Source organism: Megalobrama amblycephala, linkage group LG2 (genome assembly GCF_018812025.1).
Source record: "Megalobrama amblycephala isolate DHTTF-2021 linkage group LG2, ASM1881202v1, whole genome shotgun sequence".
In the NCBI taxonomy this organism is placed as follows: Eukaryota; Metazoa; Chordata; class Actinopteri; order Cypriniformes; family Xenocyprididae; genus Megalobrama; species Megalobrama amblycephala.
Window position 1 is genome coordinate 7,914,863 of NC_063045.1, and position 15,201 is coordinate 7,930,063.

The 15,201-nt window shown below is 45.6% G+C and overlaps 1 pseudogene and 1 gene segment (V, D, J or C); both read left to right on the top strand.

Moving 5' to 3' along the window:
• The first annotated feature begins 6,542 nt into the window (after positions 1-6,542).
• On the top strand, positions 6,543-7,105 carry LOC125262612 (annotated as a pseudogene).
• Positions 7,106-13,311: 6,206 nt separating this feature from the next.
• Positions 13,312-13,890, top strand: LOC125263411. The segment is given in 2 exon segments: positions 13,312-13,397; positions 13,495-13,890. Coding segments are annotated over 2 exon segments (360 nt in total).
• The last annotated feature ends 1,311 nt before the right edge of the window (positions 13,891-15,201 follow it).

Sequence of the window (15,201 nt, forward strand, 5' to 3'; positions counted from 1 at the left end):
TGCAATCGCACTCTGTTTTTCGCTGAGGAGACAACTGGTGTCCGCACTACAGCGAGGGTTACAGAAACTGTGGCGACGGGACGTACGTCTCCGTTCCCTCCTTCAGGGAACGAGGGTTACATACGTAACCGAGACGTTCCCTTTCAGTCGGTCACGTTCGACGTACGTCAGTAGTGACCGACGAATTGGGATCCCAACTAAAGCGCCACAGTTACGAAACCCCTTCCAGTGCCCAGCGCAAGCTCAGCCGCCCATAGCACCGGCTGACGGTGAAGGGGGCGCGCTTACACCGAGAGAGTCTACTGCTGTCTAACCAATACCCACTAAGTAAACTAGACTACACTGGGGAAGCGAACCCGTAAGGGACGCTGCGGAGACCACTACCTACCCAATGGGGGAGGAGTTTACGTGGGGATACACACATGGACTGGCCCGGGGGCAGTACGCATATGGAGTCCCTGGGATGGCTCCACCTGGTAGGGGGAGACTCATCTGACAGGTGACAGCAGAGCTGGCTCTGCTAAGGGAAAGACACGGACTCGGCCCGTAGGGAGTTTTAAACCGTGGAAAATACACATATGGGACCGCTCACGTAGAGGGGTCACGACATATGGGCCCCAGCCAACAGACAGCGTCAGCGACGGATGTAGGCCTGGCATCAGACACTCCGCAATGTCCGAGCCGAAGGGGGAGGCGGAGGAACTCGACAGGGTTCGCCAAGCGGGGAACTCGACTGGAGTGAAGTATGCACGTATCCGGCCAGTGGCGGGAATGGCATTGCAAGCCGACACTTAGAGCAGGTACAACACGTCTACCGACTAGTGGATGCGAGTACACGTGAAGATACTGGCTCTACACGTAGGCTATAAAACCTAGCGAACGTGTTAGGTGTCGCCCAGCCCGCAGCTCTACAAATATCTGTCAGCGAGGCGCCATGAGCCAGCGCCCAGGAAGAGGCCACCCCTCTGGTGGAGTGGGCTCTCAACCCGAGCGGGCAAGGCACGCCCTGGGATTCATACGCCAAGGCGATGGCATCCACTATCCAGTGGGCCATCCTCTGCTTGGAGACAGCCTTCCCTTCTGCTGGCCTCCGTAACAGATGAAGAGCTGATCTGAGGTCCTGAAGCTTTGCGTTCTGTCTACGTAACACGCAGAGCGCGGACGGGACAGAGCAAAGCTAGGGCTGGGTCTGCCTCCTCCGAGGGCAGCGCTTGCAGGTTCACTACCTGATCTCTGAAGGGAGTGGTAGGAACCTTGGGCACGTATCCAGGCCGGGGTCTCAGGATGACGTGAGAATCACCGGGCCCGAATTCTAGGCACGTTCGTCGACCGAAAACGCATGCAGGTCCCCTACCCTCTTCAGGGAAGCCAATGCACCAGAAGACAGTCTTAGAGACATACTTTCAGGTCGACTGATCGCAAGGCTCAAAGGGATGACCCCGGAGAGCTGAGAGAACCAGGGTCAATCCCAAGAGGGTACGGAGGAAGGGTGAGGAGGATTCAGTCTCCTTGCCCCCTCAGGAACTGACATCAGATCGTGTTTCCCCAGGGACTTACCCTCAACTGCGTGGTGATGTGCAGCGATAGCGGCAACATACACCTTCAGGGTGGAGGGAGACAGCCTTCGCTCCAACCCTTCTTGCAGGAAGGAAAGCACAGATCTGACCGAGCATGATCGGGGGTCCTCTCGGCGAGAGGCGCACCATTCGACGAACAGGTTCCACTTCAGCGCGTAGAGACTCCTAGTGGAAGGAGCTCTAGCGGAAGTGATGGTGTCTACGACCGCTTGCGGAGATCACTCAGAACCTCCGCATCCCGTCCAGGGACCACACGTGGAGGTTCCACAGATCGGGACGCGGGTGCCACAGGGTGCCCCGTCTCTGAGTCAGGAGGTCCTTCCTCAGAGGAATCGGCCAGGGAGGGGCTGTCGCGAGGAGGATGAGGTCCGAGAACCAGGTCCGAGTGGGCCAGTACGGAGCCACTAACAAGACCTGCTCCCCGTCCTCCCTGACCTTGCACAGGAGTTGTGCGAGAAGGCTCACTGGGGGAAACGCATATTTGCGTAGACCCTGGGGCCAGCTGTGTGCCAGGGCATCCGTGCCGAGCGTGCCGCCGGTCAGGGAATAGAACCACTGGCAGTGGGCAGTTTCTGGGGAGGCAAACAGGTCTACCTGGGCCTCGCCGAAATGCTGCCAAATCAGCTGAACCGCCTGGGGGTGGAGCCGCCACTCGCCGGCAAGTGGAGGCTGCCGTGACAGCTCGTCGGCCGCACGGTTGAGCACACCTGGGACATGAGTGGCCCGAAGGGACCTCAGATGCTTCTGACTCCACAACAAGAGATGGCGGGCGAGTTGCGACATGCGACGGGAGCGTAGACCACCTTGATGGTTGATGTACGCAACGGCCGCAGTGCTGTGAACGGACCAGTACGTGCTTGTCTGACAGCAGCTCCTTGAAGCGGGCCAGAGCAAGACGTACTGCTAGCAACTCGAGGCAATTGATATGCCAATGCAGGTGAGGCCCCGTCCAAAGACCCGACACTGCATGCCCGTTGTACGTGGCCCCCCATCCCGTGGCAGAGGCATCTGTGGAGACCACAGCATGCCTGGACACTTGTTCCAGGGGTACTCCGGCCCGCAGGAACGAAGGGTCCGACCACCGGACAAGGGTGCGACGGCAGCTCGGTGTCACAGGAACACGGAGCGTGCCGCGCTGCCACGCCCATCTCGGGACCCGGCCGCGGAGCCAGTGTTGAAGCGGTCTCATATGGAGCAATCCGAGCGGCGTGACTGCGGCTGCAGATGCCATATGCCCCAGGAGCCTCTGAAAATCTTTCAGTGGAGCCGCTGTCCTGCGCTTGAGCGAGCTCAGGCAGTTCAACACCGACTGGACGCGCGCCTCGGTGAGACGCGCAGTCCGTGCGACCGAGTCTAGCTCGAGACCGAGATAAGAGATCCTCTGCCCGGGGGCGAGTTTGCTCTTGTCCCAGTTGACCCGAAGACCCAACCGGCTGAGGTGAGCTAAAACCAACAACTGCTCTCGCGAGCTGGCCAGGATCAGCCAGTCGTCGAGATAGTTGAGAATACGAACGCCCTGTTCCTTGTGGCCGCCTCCGCAACCTTCGTAAAGACGCGGGGGGACAGGGCCAGCCCGAAGGGTAGGACTTTGTACTGATATGCCCGACCCTCGTACTCAAACCGCAGGAAGGGTCTGTGTCGAGGCAGAATCGAGACATGAAAGTACGCGTCCTTCAGGTCGATTGCTGCAAACCAATCCTTCGGCGGCGTGAGCATCTTGAACGGCATCCTGTGAAGATACCGGTTCAGGACGCGCAGATCCAGGATTGGCCGTAGCCCACCGCCCTTTTTCGGTACAATGAAGTAGGGGCTGTAGAACCCCGACTTCATATCGGCTGGAGGGACCGGCTCGATTGCATCCTTCGCCAGTAGGACAGCAATCTCCGCCCGGAGAACAGGTGCACTGTCCAACGACACTTGAGTGAAGTGGACACCCCTGAAAACCGGGGGACGCCGGGCGAACTGAATCGCATAGCCGAGTCTGATAGTGCGAATGAGCCAGCGGGACGGGCTGGGAAGCGTGATCCACGCCTCCAGACTCCGAGCCAGCGGGACCAAAGGCACCACAGACGCACCGGGGTGGGGCAGCAAGGCAGAGTGGGACCCGACTCGGACGGCATGGGAGCGGCCCGGAGTGAGGTCGGACTCTGCGAGGCAGCAGTGCGTGGGAGACGGCGCACGGGACGCGGCTGCACCATCACACTGCCACCTGCTGGCGGAATGGGAGGGGGCTGCGAGCGGCGAGGCGGGGCCTGGCACACTGGCAGACGCACCCTGTTGTGACCTGGAGTTTGAGGAACTGCTCTTTTTGTGAAAAGGTGGGTACCGCTGGACTCCGGGAGCCAGCGGCGGTAGATGACAGACATCACAAATTCCCCCGGCCCTCCTCCGGGGTGGGAGAGAAGGTGGAAAACTCTCCCGAAGAGCAAGAACCTTCCCCTCCAGGTTGCCCGTCTCAGGGCCGTGACTTCTTCTTCGTTTGCCACCTGGCTTGGCTGAGACGGGCTGGGCACCGCGCCCGCGACCGGCACCCTGCTGTCTGGCTGGTGTAGGCTGCTGCTTTGCCGACTTAGCAGGGGCGGAGGACGACGCAGGCGGGCGCCCTCGGCGACGAGCAGGCTGAGGCTGAGCCACGGGTGGCTGGGTGGAGGCAGCAGCGGACCGCCGTGGCATGACATGTTTGATGGCCTCGGCCTGCTTCTGTGCAGCGGAGAACTGTTGGGCGAAGCTCTCCACTGCGTCGCCGAAAAGGCCGACCGGGACACGGGGGAATTCAGGAACCGTTGTTTGTCGGCCTCCCGCATGTCCGCCAGGGTCAGCCAGAGATGGCGTTGCTGGACTACCAGGGTAGACATCGCGTGACCAACAGCGCGTGCTGTCACCTTCGTCGCCCGGAGGGCGAGGTCAGTGGCAGCGCGCAGCTCCCCAAGCAGTTGTTGGTCAGGCCCTTCCTGGGGCATCTCCGACAGCGCTTTTGCCTGGTAAACCTGCAAAAGGGCCATCACGTGCAGGGCGGAGGCAGCCTGCCCACAGGAGCTGTAAGCCTTCTCAGTCAGACCGGCTGAGAACTTACAGGCCCGGGACGGGAGGCGCGGCTTACCACGCCAGCCAGTGGCCGTTGGACACAGCTGCATCGCAACGGACCGCTCGACTGGCGGGATCCTCGCGTACCCCATGGCTTCCCCGCCGTCCAGGGAGGAGAAGGCGGACGAGGGACCGGGCCTCGCACGAACACTATGGTGTTGCCAAGACCTGGTCACCTCATCGTGCACTTCCGGGAAGAAAGGCATTGGGGCGGACGCTGGACCTGACCAGCGCGACCCCCCCCCCAAGTACCAATCATCCAACCGAGATGGGCCGGGGCAGGGTGGAGGGTTCCACTCGAGCCCGACACACAAGGCGGCCCGGGAAAGCACAGCCGTCAACTCGGGATCCGACTCGGGAACGCTACCGTCCCGGAGGGCGGCAGCGCGTCCGGATCTTCCTCCCCCGAGGACTCTGGCTCACCTTCCGATGCAGAGATCGACATCTGCTCCGCCGCGGCGCACCAAAGGTAACGGCTGGACAGTCCGTAGAGGGCCCAGCGGAAACCAATGGTGGCACAATGGGTTGCGGTGCTGATGAGGCGGCAGGGGCAAGGAAGCCCTGACCGTAATCCTCAGGTCGCCCTTCCTATACACCGCCGAACCGTCATTCCGCCCGGGGCCGGAAAAAACGGTCGAAAAAAGGCCTGGTGAATCTTTTCGGCTGGTCTGTACTGCCTCTGGATTTACTTTCAGCAGCTACTATGCTGCTGTGGTGAGACAGGGTCACGGTAGGACTGGAATGGGTTGCAACTATTGGACATCCAGTACTTATATCTACTATTCCCAGTCAGTCCAGGGAAGGTTCACAGTGTCCAGAGATGACTCCAGCAGTCAACTGTACCTGCAGATGAACAGCCTCAAGACTGAAGACACTGCTGTCTATTACTGTGCTAGAGAGTCACTGTGAATGAGTTCAGGGTCAAAGCAATACAAAAACCTCTTCCTTTCCTGTTGACTTCACTTATTCTCCAGATGTACTTTTGTATTTACAAGAGGTGGCGCTCTTGTCAAGCTGTCCTAATTGCCTCTTTTGAGCATCACTCAATTAAATCTTGCCTGTCAGGAATGTGATGAAAGTATTGATTAAATAATTCTCCTGTTGGCTACAGGATTAGCTAAATATAATTTTTAACTACAGTAGATTTATTTTACCAACACTTTCATCAGACACTGACAGACAAGTTTAGACCTTAACACAACTTTAAAACAAACAGGCCTAGGCATTAAAAAATGTCTTGAAGTGCTAAATTGCAACTTCATCTTCTTATGTGGTCACAGATGTTGTCCTATTTTGTGGAAAGCAATTATTACGTCAACCCACTGGAAAAGCTCTGGAATGGCTGGGATATCTATGCAGTGGTGGTAGCAGTAATATAAAAGACTCCATAAAAAACAAGATCAGTTTCACCCAGGACACGTCCAAAAACACAGTGTTTCTACAGGGAAATAATTTTCAGACTGAAGACACAGCTGTGTATTACTGTGCAAGAGACACAGTGACTAAACAAGACACAGCTCTGTACAAAAACCTGAACACATTAAAACATACCATCCATCCATCGTCCAAAAAAAAAAAAATGGACTGTTTGCTTTGTCCCCACTCCTGTAGGCAATCATAGACAGGTATTTCTATACAAAAACCTGAACACATCCATCCATCCTGATATAAAAATCAGATAGCATAGTCATTTAACAATTATGAGGACATGTTCTGAAACATTTATGCAACAATTTTTTATTTTTATTTTTTTTTTTTTTGCTTACTTTATCTAGTACCATTATGCTCTTTCATTATGCATTATGGTCTTTTTTTATTTGTTTGTACATATTTCTGTTTTTCATACACATAGGTACAACAAGCATTGACAGACTGGAGGAGGAGTTTATGCAAAACTGTGCTGTATATTTCTGTGTGTCTGTGTTCACTGACTGTATGTGGATCCTGTAGAGGAGAATCAATCAGCAATGACAACAATGATCAGTTCACTCCTGCTATTACTATTTTTATATGGTTTGTTCATTTCTAACTAATAATAATATATGTAGAACATTTTTTAGAAATTATTATTATTTTTTTTTATAGTTTTACATCTGGTATTTTTTTCCTCTCTCTTCCACAGATATTCATTGTCAGACCTTCACTCAGTCTCAAGCTGTGGTAAAAAGACCTGGTGAATCTTTTCGGCTGGTCTGTACTGCCTCTGGATTTACTTTCAGCAGCTACAGGGCTGCTGTGGTTGAGACAGGGTCACGGTAAAGGACTGGAATGGGTTGCATACATCAGCACATCCAGTTCTCCTATAAGCTATTCCCAGTCAGTCCAGGGAAGGTTCACAGTGTCCAGAGATGACTCCAGCAGTCAGCTGTACCTGCAGATGAACCAGCCTCAAGACTGAAGACACTGCTGTCTATTTACTGTTGCTAGAGCGTCACTGTGAATGAGTTCAGGGGCAAAGCAATACAAAAACCTCTTCCTTTCCTGTTGACTCACTTATGCTCCAGATGTACTTTTGTATTTACAAGAGGTGGCGCTCTTGTCAAGCTGTCTTAGTTGCCTGTTTTGAGCATCATTCAATGAAATTTTGTTTTATGTGTGGATTTTATTAGGGGCCAAGCCCCGAAGGGGCTGTAGCCCTATTGTAATTGTACGTTTTCCTTAGGGGCCAAGCCCCGAGGGCTGTAGCCCCTATTGTAATTGTACGTTTTCCCTTTTATTATTATTCTTCCGAATGGGAGTCTATGGCAGCCCTATCAACGGAACATGAGAAAATGATGAAATTTGGCACACTTGTAGTGATGGTCATGTCTAGAAATCTGACCAATTTTGGAGTCTCTAGGACCAACTTTATAGCGCCACCACCAGTTCAAAAATTCAACATTCTAAAGGTTATAACTTTTGAACCATTTGCTCTAGAAAAATACAATTTAGTACATCTGATTTGTCTCTTCATGCTGATTCTATTCAAATTCTTACATTAAGTCTCCGCCCATTACAGTAGCGGCCATTTTGAAAAGTACAGTATTCCGTTTTTTCGCTACTCCTCCTTCAAAATTTGTCCAATTTTGTCCAGACTTTGATCAGGTGATCTTTGGTCTGAGCCGCACAGAAATGACTGAACAGATTTTTTTTATTCATCTTTGTTCAAAAGTTATGATGTCACGAAGTTAACAAGGTTGACCCAAAATTGCTATAGAGGCTGTATCTCAGCCAAACTTTGAGCAATCAAAACAAAAATTGGTACCCTTGATCAAGACCATGATCTAAGGTTCCATGCCGAATTTGGGAACAGCGCCACCTACAGGTCATGAGATCTGAAAAATGGCTATTTTGGCCAAAAACTTTTGAACACTTTATTAGAAAATCAAGATGTCTATGGATTCCTTGGGCCATGCCGAATCCGGGGATATTGAATTTGTCAACATCGGATGAAAAGCATGTCCGCCATTTTGAATTTTGTCATAAATTGCAATAACTTTTAAACAATTTGACATATCATCACAAAATTTGGTACATATGACCATCAGAGTGTCCTGAAGGTACATGAGAAGTTTCAGCACAGCGCCACCTAGTGTTCCACAGATATAATGATTTTTGCAAAATTGCTTATAACTTTTGAAAACATTATCCATTATCTGCTTTATGTCATTTTATTCCCTGGCTAATGCCAATTCCAACGATGTGTCATTTGTCATTTTCCTTAAATGTCCCTGTCTGCCATATTGAAATAAATGAAAAACAGTTTTTTCGCTACTCCTCCCACAAATTTTGTCTAATTTTGTCCACAATCAGCTCAGATGATCTTTGGACCGAGCCGCATAGAAATGACTGAACGGAATTTTGATATTCGCTACCGTTCCCGAGATATTTGTCTCTGAATGTGACCTTGCTTGTGTTTGTTGTCTTATGCTAGTTAGCTTAGCATGCTAATTGCTTAGTATGCTAACCAGTTGTCATTCTTTTTAATGTGGCTCTTCAGCTATCAAGTTAACCATGAGCTTCATTAGCATTAAGTTAGCTTAGCATGCTAATATGGTTAACATGCTAAGTAATGCTTTTTTTGTAAATTCTTTCTTACACTAAAAGTTCTCTTCCACAGCATGTTGCACATGTGTCATGATGTAGCTCAATGTGTAAAGCCAGGTACCCGAAGAGCCCTGTACCCAAAGATAGTGGGTTCGAATCCCGGGTGGAGTGGTTTTATGAAAGAGTATGTTTTGTTTTCTTTATTGCCTCTTGGATTAGAAATAAATGCTTTTTGTTTCATGCTGTGTTCATTTTCATCTAAGCTTCTGTACATTCTGAGATCATTCTCGCCCATAATTCTGAACCAGCTGTTTCATGTTTGTTCATTTTCTGCTGTTTTTCCTCTTCCTGCTCCGTATTGCGCCACAGCATGATAAGCTGCAGAATGATCTAAAGTAAAGTTATTAAATATAACATTCAGTGCAGTTTTATTAAAATTCTTCATTTTGAGTTTATTTTCACATGAACTAATGAACTTCGGCAGTTGTGCCAACAATCACCTGCACAGTGGTGCAATGAGATGCGCAATGGACACTGGACCTGGAGGTTGTGGGTTTGAATCCTGTGTTGGGTGGTCATTATGCAATTGTGTGTAATGAGTCATTTTGATTCCTTTTTTATCCAAATAAGCATTGTACTAATCTTTATTCCTCTTGAATTAGATACAAGTGTTTTTAGTTCATTCTGTGTTCGTTCTCATCTGAACTTCTATTGATTTTCATTTCATTTCCACCTGTCCTTCTGAACCAGCTGTTTTGCATGTACATTCAATTTCTGCTGTTTTTGCTCTACCTGCTCCGTATTGCGCTACTGCCCCTTCTGGGGCTTGGCCCCGAATTGCTGCTTGCAGCTATATTTTATTTATTTATTATCTTATTTTATTTATTTTTTTGGGGGGGGTCTTTGTTATAAAAAGAGAGGTGTAGCAAGTCTAAGGTGTGTTAGCAGATTCTCAGACAATCTACTTCAAACGCCACGACTACCAAAACAACATGTTTACACCAGACGTGAGCAGTGAAACGCAACAAAAGCCAACAGAGGCCATTACAATCAGTGATGCTGTCTACACTGGATGCCGTGCAGAGCGACATGACAACAAATTCATGACAGTAAACTGATGACTCATTCTATTTCTGATGTACTTCAAGCTCAAGCTACTTCTGACCCAAAAGACAAATGGATTTGCAAAGTTTTCTTTGATGTGTCCATTGACAGCCTGAATCACGCTGCTTATTGCATCAACCAATGTGTCCGGTGTTTTAAAGACAAGAAAATATGACGAGGCATAGGCTTATCTTGGCTTTGGATTCACCAGTACAACGGTGGGACAGTATAAAGCCAAAGATGTCTTTATATGGGTGCATGTAGGTGTGTGTGTTTATGTGGTCACAGATGTTGTTCTCTTGTTTGGAAAGCAATTAAACCAAATAAATGACCAGTCGCAACATCTTGGACAACCGAAGAGCTGTATGCAAATTCTCCACTAGCTCTCTATACAAAAGAGGAGTATGTGCTTTGTGGATCAGTAGGAGTAATAAAACTGCGTTGACTTCAAATCATGATCCTCTCATCAGCTCTACTCCTGCTGGCAGCAGCTTCATCCTGTGAGCTTCACTGATGTTTATTTAAACTCTAAGGGAATGAAATAAGCTTCATAACTGTTAACAGAAGTTTTGAGGCATAATTAATAACACATTCTTCCAACATAATTAATAACACATTCTTCCAACAGCTGTGCATTACTGTGCAAGAGACACAGTGACTAAACAAGACACATCTCTGTACAAAAGCCTGAACTGATATTTAATAGATACTTAATCTGATTAGATGATTAGTTAATTGCATTTGATAGTGCATTTGACTTCTAACAGTGTTTGTAAATTAATTGCATAAATTATTACATTATTTGCTAACTGAATTCTTTAAATTGTAATGTTGACATGCATTCTCTGTAAAGCTGCTTTGAAATGATATGTATCGTGAAAAGCGCTATACAAATAAATGTGAATTGAACTTTTTACTTTCAAAAAAATCATTTGCAATGAGTTTGTAAAAGGTGTTTTTAATGCAGGGGTCAGCAGCATGTGGCGTTTTGAAAGTTCGAAACAGTGAATCGTTTTGTGAAGAAATCGGTTCAATTAATTCAAAGATTTGAAAAGCTTAGTTTTTCCCATCACTAGCCATCCATCCATCTATCTATCCATGTAACGTGTGAGCAGGGTCGAGGCAGAGAGAGAGAATCCAGATGCAAGCACAAGTTTATTAGAGAAAAAAAACAATCCAAGAACAAGAGTATAATCCACACAGAGAAGGCAGGAAAGCAACAATAGAAACACATAAAGGATCAATGACCAACAAACAACAACTGAAGCACAGAGGTTTCAATAGACAGGTTAACAAGGGACTGACTAGGGACAGGTGTTGGTGATTAGTAGTCATGGGAATCCATGCTGGTAACTATGGCAACAAACAAGGCAGGCAAGACAACAAGGGAAACAGGAACCAAACAAAGGAAGGGAGCACCAGAGATGTTCACGAGTCTTTTATCTGGAGTCCGAGTCAAGTCTGAAGTCTTTATCACTGGAGTCCGAGTCGAGTATTGAGTCATAATCAAATAAAACATATTCTCATAATCAAATCCGATTTTTTATCCTAGTTGTATTATATAGACAAAATATATAAGATCGTTATGTCTGTAGCGTGATCCATTAAAACATACAATATAGCCTATTTCAATTCAGACCTAGATATTATTATTATCACTCCACTAGGTCTGAAATATTGTTCGCTGCAAACATGATTATTTTAAATTTATTAATTATTAATTTACTATTAATAAATGTGTAAAGTTGGAAAAATGGAAATACTCAATAAAGTAGGCTAACTACGTTACCTCAGATAGATGAATGGTTGGATTCCACAACTGGTAATAAAACATATATAAGACAATACAACATTTACTGTAGGAGCCATACAATTTACTGGTGACTTAATTTAAAAACTGTTCTATTGCGCTTCTGATTTGGCAGTGAAATTCGCCAATTTTGGGTGCATAAGATGTGAAGGATTCTATGGTCCAGTTAGTATTTTCACCCCATAATGGTGGCCGCGCCATCTAGTGGCTGTTACCCAAAAAGTATCAAAGTGTCGCGTCTTGGGTTATATACTCTTTGAAGTGAGTCACAGTTTGTTATACAGCAGTTTGTTATACAGCTTCGTTGTTATTGACGACAGTCATTATCAGAAAATATCAAATCTCTGAATGTTTAAGAATGTCACTTGAAAACTCTACACATGCTGATTGTGATACGTTAAAATATGAGCTTTAAGTAATAAATGGATTAACATCTCTTTCTATCTCTCTTATGGACACACATTAAGAAAGAGAAAAGCTGCATATAATACGAAAAGATTGATAAAACATAGTGCTAGGTTTAAAGTCTAGATTTTTTTTTCTTTTTTTTTTTTTTCCATATTTTAACAGACTGGCAATCAAAATGAGCCATGCAGCTACACCACAGTATAACAGCTGTGTGAGTTAATGTGACTAACCTTTGTGGATGCAATGTAAATTTTATTATGTTGTTCCGGTGTCTTTAATTGTTTTCCCACATTCTGTACATCTAGCCGATCTGACATGATAATAAACCCAAACGAAAGAACATATGGCACAGTGGCTCCCATCATGTTTCATGGGATTCTTATGACATTTCGGAGTTTACAGACATACGTAATCAAATTCTATGACAAGAGTCTGATCTACCACGACACGTACACAACACAAATTCTTTATTTATTATATCAGTAGTTAAAGGATTAGTTCACTTTCATTTTCAATTTTCCTGATAATTTACTCACCCCCATGTCATCCAAGATGTTCATGTCTTTCTTTCTCCAGTCGAAAAACAAATTAAGGTTTTTGATGAAAACATTCCAGGATTATTCTCCTTATGGACTTCAATGGCCTCCAAATGGTTGAAGGTCAAAATTATAGTTTCAGTGCAGCTTCAAAGGGCTTTAAACAATACCATACGAGGAAAAAGGGTCTTATCTAGAGAAACCATCTGTCATTTTCGAAAAAAAATTTAAATGTATATGCTTTATATAAACAAATGATCGCCTTCCAAGTGCTTCCACCAAAACCGTACTTTTGTATTCTTCAAAACGCTCACTGTTGAGTCGGAGTCAAGTCTGAAGTCTATTAAAATGCGACTCGAGTCCGAGTCACTAACTTGAGTGCCCATCTCTGGGGAGCACGAAACAATGGGAACTAAGAATACATTTCAAACATAAAAGTCCTTACAAAACACAAGAGACAAATCCAGGATTGCGACAACCCACCCATCCATCCATCCATCCATCCATCAATCCAAAAAATGCTTTAAAATTTAATTTGGCTAGAATCATTTAACATTTATGAAATATGTTATATAAAACATTTATGCAACAAATCTGTTTTTACTTTATCTAGTACCATTATTCTTTTCATGATACATTATGGACGTATTTTATTTGTTTGTTTTTACAAATTTCTGTTTTTTTATACACATACAAACAAGCATTGACAGACTGGAGGAGGAGTTTATGCAAAACTGTGCTGTATATTTTTGTGTGTCTGTGTTCACTGACTGTATGTGGATCCTGTAGAGGAGAATCAATCAGCAATGACAGCAATGATCAGTTCACTCCTGCTATTACTATTTTTACATGGTCTGTAACTCATTCCTAAATAATTCATAAATGCATATAATTTCAGCAAGTTTACATCTTTCTGACTTTTTAGTATTTTTTTCTGGCTCTTCCACAGATATTCATTGTCAGACCTTCACTCAGTCTCAAGCTGTGGTAAAAAGGCCTGGTGAATCTTTTCGGCTGGTCTGTACTGCCTCTGGATATTCATTCAGCAGCTACTGGGCAGCTGTGGTGAGACAGGGTCACGGTAAAGGACTGGAATGGGTTGCAACTATTGGCACATCCAGTTCTCAGAAGTACTATTCCCAGTCAGTCCAGGGAAGGTTCACAGTGTCCAGAGATGACTCCAGCAGTCAACTGTACCTGCAGATGAACAGCCTCAAGACTGAAGACACTGCTGTCTATTACTGTGCTAGAGAGTCACTGTGAATGAGTTCAGGGTCAAAGCAATACAAAAACCTTTTCCTTTCCTGTTGACTTCACTTATGCTCCAGATGTACTTTTGTACTTACAAGAGGTGGCGCTCGTGTCAAGCAGTCTTAGTTGCCTGTTTTGAGCATCACTTAGTAAACTTTTGTTTCATGGTTAAACGACTCTGAGACTGCTGATTTAATGTATTAAGCAATGTAAGAATATATAATGTACTTCATACATTATTCAAATATTACTTTATTTAACTTGCCTGTCAGGAATGTGATGAAAGTATTGATTAAATAATTCTCCTGTTGGCTACAGGATTAGCTAAATATAATCTTTAACTACAGTAGATTTATTTTACCAACACTTTCATCAGACACCTGACAGACAAGTTTAGACCTTAACACAACTTTAAAACAAATAGGCCTAGGCATTAAAAAATGTCTTGAAGTGCTAAATTGCAACTTCATCTTCTTATGTGGTCACAGATGTTGTCCTATTTTGTGGAAAGCAATTATTATCTACCGAAAATAATGACCAACCACAATATATTAGAAATCCAAAGAGCTGTATGCAAATTCTCCACTAGCTCTCTATACAAAAGAGGAGTATCTACTTTGTGGATCAGTAGGAGTAAAAAAGCTGCGTTGACTTCAAATCATGATCCTCTCATCAGCTCTACTCCTGCTGGCAGCAGCTTCATCCTGTGAGCTTCACTGTTTATTTAAACTCTAAGGGAATGAAATAAGCTTCATAACTGTTAACAGAAGTTTTGAGGCATAATTAATAACACATTCTTCCATTGTTGTTTTCAGGTGGTGTTTACGGTGTTGATCTCACTCAACCTCCATCTATGGTTGTGAAACCTCAAGAATCATTTTCCATCTCCTGCAGGATTTCAGTATCAAGCTATTGCATTCACTGGATACGTCAACCCACTGGAAAAGCTCTGGAATGGCTGGGATATCTATGCAGTGGTGGTAGCAGTAATATAAAAGACTCCATAAAAAACAAGATCAGTTTCACCCAGGACACGTCCAAAAACACAGTGTTTCTACAGGGAAATAATTTTCAGACTGAAGACACAGCTGTGTATTACTGTGCAAGACAGACACAGTGACTAAACAAGACACAGCTCTGTACAAAAACCTGAACACATTAAAACATACCATCCATCCATCGTCCAAAAAAAAAAAAAAAAAAAAAAATGGACTGTTTGCTTTGTCCCCACTCCTTTGTCTATACAAAAACCTGAACACATCCATCCATCCTGATATAAAAATATCAGATAGCCATAGTCATTTAACAATTATGAGTTATGTTCTGAAACATTTATGCAACAAATATTTTTTTATTTTCTTTTTGCTTACTTTATCTAGTACCATTATGCTCTTTCATTATGCAT